Below are 5,374 nucleotides of genomic sequence, written 5' to 3'. Positions count from 1 at the left end.
CAGGGGTCACTGCCGGAGCTCCCTGTGGCTCTTCAGTGGTACTTGCGGGCCAGGGCATGAGCCACCACGCGCACCAGCTTCTGCCAGGCCGCCTGGCAGTCGGGGGAGAAGTCCTTGCCGAAGTGGGCAGCCAGGACGATGATCAGGATGTCACCCAGCAGCTGGGGGAGAGAGCAGCCCCAGGTTAGCAGTGCCCAACACATCCCCACAGCAGGACCCACATCACACCCAGGGAAGCCTCCAGGAATCTGGAGCCTTCAAAGTCTCCCCAAAGTCCTTTTTAAGGTGTGCCAAACTTGGTCTCTGCTTCTACTCTAAAGGTTCAGGTTCTGCTGCAAGAGTAACTGGGAATTCTCCAGAAATGTTGTTGATTGAGTTTCTCCCTTCTGGCTCATTCAGGAGTTTCCCCTGAGCAGAAGCCCCAGCTGAGCCCTAGGGCAGCAGGGAGCCAGTGCTGGGCTCCACAGAGTGCCCTGGATGGACAGCAAGCTCATGCTGACGCAGGGAGAGCTCTGCCAGCCCCAGGGACAAACGCCGGGGTTAATTCCCCACTGGGAAACTCTCAGCTGCAGACATGCAGCAGCCAAAGTTTTCTCTCTCTAGATCCTCTTTTCCTTCCGGCATGCAGCCCCCACCTCCCGCTCCTCACCCATCTCCCTGTTCTCCACGCCAAGATTTGCTCTTGCTCCTTCGCTTCCCCCGGCTCAAACCTCTTCCTGCTCAACAGATGCTTTTGCTTCGCTCTCCCTTCCTGCACTGAAACCACCTCCTCACTACCTTCCTGTCCCCCTGCACCCTCCAGACAGCCCCTGTGTAACCATCACCTCTCAGCCCCTTTGGTGCCTTCTCACCAGGCTGGTCCCTTCCCTCTCTGCCCCTCTGCCTATCTCCCCTATACCACCAGCCTCTCCTGCTCCTGCACCACCACCTCTGGGGTAAATCCCTCTCACAGTGGAGACCAGGATGAGGGGAGACCCTGCGACGGGGAGGAAGGAAGGATCCCTGGTGAGGAACACAGCTCACCCTGAAGTTTTCGGGGTCGACGTGCAGCTTGTCGCAGTGCAGCTCAGACAGCTGGGCAAAGGTGTTCTTGATGCTGTCCAGGTTCTTGACAGCATCCCCGAAGGAGGTGAGCACTTTCTTGCCGTGAGCACGGACCATGGGGTTGCCAAGGATGGCAGTGGGGCTGGACAGGTTCCCAAAGGAGGCAAAGAACCTCTGGGTCCAGGGGTAGACGATCAGCAGCCTGGGGAGAGACAGACATACAGTCAGGTCAGCGCTCCTGTGGTCGATTTCTCCGTGCAGGTGCAGCTGAGCAGGCGTGTGGGAGCAGCAGGACCTACCTGGCCAGGGCCTCAGCGCCGCAGTCGGCGACGTTGACCTTGCCCCAGAGGCCGGTGATGAGCTGCTTCTCTTCGGCTGTCCACTGCACCATGGTGAGGGCTGAGGGTCGCGGCAGGTACCGATGGGTCTGGGCTCTGCTCCCGAGGGATCACACGCTGGTGACAGCCTCTTCCCCTGCCCTCTTTTATACCCTGCCCCGGGCCCCTCCTCCTCCCTGGGCACCCCTTCATTGGCTGCGCCCGGGCCCCCCCGGCCTGGCACCCAAGGGAGGGGACCCGACACCAGGGTGGGGCCGCAGGGCAAGGTGCCCAGATCCACCGCCAGCCACGCCGGACGCAGCACTGCCCCCTGCTCTCTGATTTCCAGCCCTGCTAAGGGTGGCACTGCCTCCACCCAAAGGCCAAGTACAGCACCATGTGAGTCCCCCAAGGCTTGGTGCCGCTTGGCAGAAGATTTGGACTTGTGGCTGTCCTGTTCTCCCTGTGAATGCACCAACACGTGCGAGTGGTTTCCCTTTCTCCTCTCTTTGACAGGCTTTGGGTTCTCCCTGTCCTTTCCCATCAGCTCTTCATCTCTACCCAAAGCCCAAGCACAGCACCATGTGAGTCCCCCAAGGCTTGGTGCCCCTTGGCAGAAAACTTGGGCTTGGGGCTGTTGGGTTCTCCCTCTACACCAGCACATGCAAGTGGTTTCTCTTTCTGCTCTCCCTGCGAGGCTTTGGGCTCTCCCTGTTCTTTTCCATCAGCTCTTTATCTCTACCCAAAGCCCAAGCACAGCACCATGTGAGTCCTGTAGCACCCCAAGTCTTGGTGCCCCTTGGCAGAAGACTCAGACTTGGGGCTGTCATGTTCTCCCTCTGAATGCACCGGCGGCTGTGAGTGGTTTCTCTTTCTGCTCTCCTTGTCAGACTTTGGGTTCACCCTGTTCTTTCCCATCAGCTCTTTAAGACTCTCATAACTTTAGGGTGACACTAATAAAACCATGGCAGAGCCCTGAAGCCAAGAGAGCTCCTGTCTCCAAGAGCCTCTTGGCAAAGGTCAAGCAAGGCTGGAAGGGAAAGGTTCTAACGCAGGGCACACCAAGTGCCTGCAGGTGTTGGCTCACAGGGTCCCAGGGGAGGTGGGAAGACTGGATGTACTGGGATCCCACAGAATCACTGAGGTTGGAAAAGACCTCTGAGAACACCAAGTCCAACCTGTGACCCATCAGCACTTTTCAGCCAGCCCAGAGCTCTGAGTGCCTCGTCCTGAGTTCCTTGGATACCTCCAGGGGTGGTGACTCCACCACCTCCCTGGGCAGCACATCCCAGTGCCTAACAGCCTTTCCACGGAGAAATAAACATCTGCACAGATGTGCAGCAGGAAACAGTTATGGACCCAGGGATTTGGCAGCCAGAGAAGCAGCTGTCCCCCTGAGAGGTGGGAGAGGCAGTTGGGTCTCCTGGGGCTGCTCCTGTCCCAGCTGGTCCTTGGGGTCTGGATGACCATGGGCCAAAGGGTTTGTGTTGGCCATGAACTGCCACCATGTCTGATGGATGCTCCAGTTCTCCTCTTCCTCCTCACCATAGGAGGAGCTTGGCCAAAGCCCCTGGGGCCAGGCCTGGGGGGCAGTGTCCCCAGCCCTCCACACCCAGCAGTGCAGTGTTTCATGGACACATGGAATCGCAGGAGATTTGGATTGGAAGGACCTTAAAGCTCATCCAGTGCCACCCCTACCCTGGGCAGGGACACCTCCCACTAGCCCAGGCTGCTCCAAGCCCCATCCAGCCTGGCCTTGGTAGTTGTGTCTGTTATGTTCTGCCAGTTGCTAATGTCAAAATGAGAATGATTTAGGAAGGGAAGGTAGAAAAGAAAAGAAAAGAAAAGAAAAGAAAAGAAAAGAAAAGAAAAGAAAAGAAAAGAAAAGAAAAGAAAAGAAAAGAGAAAAAAGAAAAACCACAAACCCACCACATTTTCCCTCCTGTGAAGGTAACAATAAAGGCTCTAACCTCCTGTCATGGCTCTCATTGCACAGTTTTGCAGAGGTTTGTTCCTCTTGCCCCATGAAAGAATTCAGCCACTGAACCCAGTGACATTCCCTGATGTCTCCATGAAGCACGAGCGTTTCTGGCTGTGTTTTGTGGGGTTTACTGGGGTTTGTGCTGAGTGTTCCCATGGACTCTCCAGCTTAAATGTCTCACTTGCATCAACACATAGATGAGACCATGGCTCATGCTGCCTTGTGTGTGAGAACTTCTCCTTCCCCAGCCCCTTCCCTTCCCTTGCCCTTCCTTTACCCCTTTTCCTTGCCCTTCCCCTCCCCTGCCCCTTCCCTTCCCTTTTCCTTCCCCTCCCGTTCCCCATCCCTGTGCCCAGAGAGAGGCAGGCAGCTCGTGGCTGGAGCAGTAGGTGTTTATTTGGCAGACAGAGAGCAGCAGAACCAGGGCTGATCCCTGGGGTGTCTCTGGGCCATGGTGCTCATGAGGGCTCAGTGGTACTCGTGTGCCAGGGCATGAGCCACCACTCTCACCATCTTCTGCCAGGCAGCCTGGCAGGCTGGGGTGAAGTCCTTGCCGAAGTGGGCAGCCAGCACGATGATCAGGATGTCTCCTAGGAGCTGGAGGGAGGGAGGAGAAGCTGTGAGCCAGGTGCTGCCCACACCTCCCTCCCCACTGTCACCTCCTAGGTATTCACACAGTTATTGGGAGCTTCATCCCAAATCCTGGCCCCAGGCACAGCTCCTGTCCCTGAGGGTGCTGGATCCTCCCCCCAGCACCTTCCCTTGCCTGCAGTGCAGCATCCTCCCTCTGCTTCCACTGGGTTTATCCTTTCTCTCCCATCCCTACCCACCCTGGTATTGTCCCAGGGCTCAGATCCCTCCAGGTGTGTTTGTTTCCCTCCTGGTTTGGCCACCCCATTGCAGCCAAGCTCAGTCCAAACCCTGTCTGCATCTTCCCTTCTGGCCTGTGGCTGCTCCAGGGTGTTTCTCCTGATCAGGACATGTCTGACTCTGTGGTTCTCCCTACTCCCCTCCCTTTGCTGGGCCCCTCCTCTCACAGATCAGCCCTGAAACTCCTCTCTGTTCCCCCAAACACAACTCCCCTTTCCCTGCTCTCTGCAGACTCCCAGGCTGGGGCAGCCCCAGGATTGTCTCTGGGTCTCCCAAACCGTCTGAGACCCCTGAAGCCCCTCCAGACCCCCTGCCCAGCCAGACTGCAGCCTGAGCACAGCTCACCCTGAAATTCTCGGGGTCCACGTGCAGTTTGTCACAGTGGAGCTTGCTCAGCTGAGCAAAACACTTCTTGATGCTGTCCAGGTTCTTGACAGCTTCCCCGAAGGAGGTGAGCACCTTCTTGCCGTGAGCACGGACCATGGGGTTGCCAAGGATGGCAGTGGGGCTGGACAGGTTCCCAAAGGAGGCAAAGAACCTCTGGGTCCAGGGGTAGACAATCAGCAGCCTGGGGACAGACAGACAGAGAGACGTCAATGTTCTCATGTTGAAGTGGTTTGTCCCTCCAGGAGCAGCTGAGCAGGTGCCTGGAGCAGAAGGACCTACCTGGCCAGAGCCTCAGCACCACATTCTGCAGCATCCACCTTGGCCCAGAGGCCAGTGATGAGCTGCTTCTCTTCAGCTGTCCAGTTGACCATGGTGAGAGCAGAGGCTTTGCTGGGGCTTCCCTGCCAATGCCGTGGAGGAGGAGGTGGTGCCTGAGGCTGCCCCCCGGATTTTTATACAGCTCAGCCTAATCTCAGCTCCCGGAGCTGCTGCTGGGGCAGGGAGGGAGGGAGGCTGCACAGGGAAAGATAGTGGACTTGGATGCTGTCCAAGGGGAAATGAGGCCCTTTGCCCCCTCTGCTCAGAGGGGACAAGCATCATCCCAGCACAGGGGGAGCTGCTGGTGCTGCTTCTGCCCAGCCCAGAGCTCCCAGGTTGTCCCAGCTCACCCTGTCCCTGCAGGCAACATTGGCCCATCCTGGCAAGTGACTACTTCAAAGTGTTTTCCATATAGAATCATGGAATCACAGCCTGGTTTGGGCTGGAAGGACCTTAA

The 5,374-nt window shown here is 57.4% G+C and overlaps 2 protein-coding genes across 2 annotated transcripts; both read right to left on the bottom strand.

The window, feature by feature from the left end:
* Positions 1–32: 32 nt before the first annotated feature.
* Positions 33–1,435, bottom strand: LOC103808471 (hemoglobin subunit beta). Its single transcript, XM_009081257.1, has 3 exons — positions 1,344–1,435; positions 1,024–1,246; positions 33–161 (listed from the first exon to the last, which is right to left on the bottom strand). The coding sequence occupies exons 1-3, from the start codon at positions 1,433–1,435 to the stop codon at positions 33–35; spliced, it is 444 nt and encodes a 147-aa protein (XP_009079505.1).
* A 2,375-nt stretch (positions 1,436–3,810) lies between these two features.
* Positions 3,811–4,970, bottom strand: LOC103808472 (hemoglobin subunit beta-like). The gene is made up of 3 exons (XM_009081258.1): positions 4,879–4,970; positions 4,558–4,780; positions 3,811–3,939 (listed from the first exon to the last, which is right to left on the bottom strand). Exons 1-3 carry the CDS (start codon positions 4,968–4,970, stop codon positions 3,811–3,813), a joined length of 444 nt encoding a protein of 147 aa, XP_009079506.1.
* Positions 4,971–5,374: the final 404 nt, after the last annotated feature.

The sequence above is a fragment of the Acanthisitta chloris genome, unplaced genomic scaffold (genome assembly GCF_000695815.1).
Source record: "Acanthisitta chloris isolate BGI_N310 unplaced genomic scaffold, ASM69581v1 scaffold24078, whole genome shotgun sequence".
In the NCBI taxonomy this organism is placed as follows: domain Eukaryota; kingdom Metazoa; phylum Chordata; class Aves; order Passeriformes; family Acanthisittidae; genus Acanthisitta; species Acanthisitta chloris.
The sequence above is the reverse complement of the archived record's forward strand: the minus strand, read 5'-3'. Positions and strand labels throughout refer to the sequence as shown.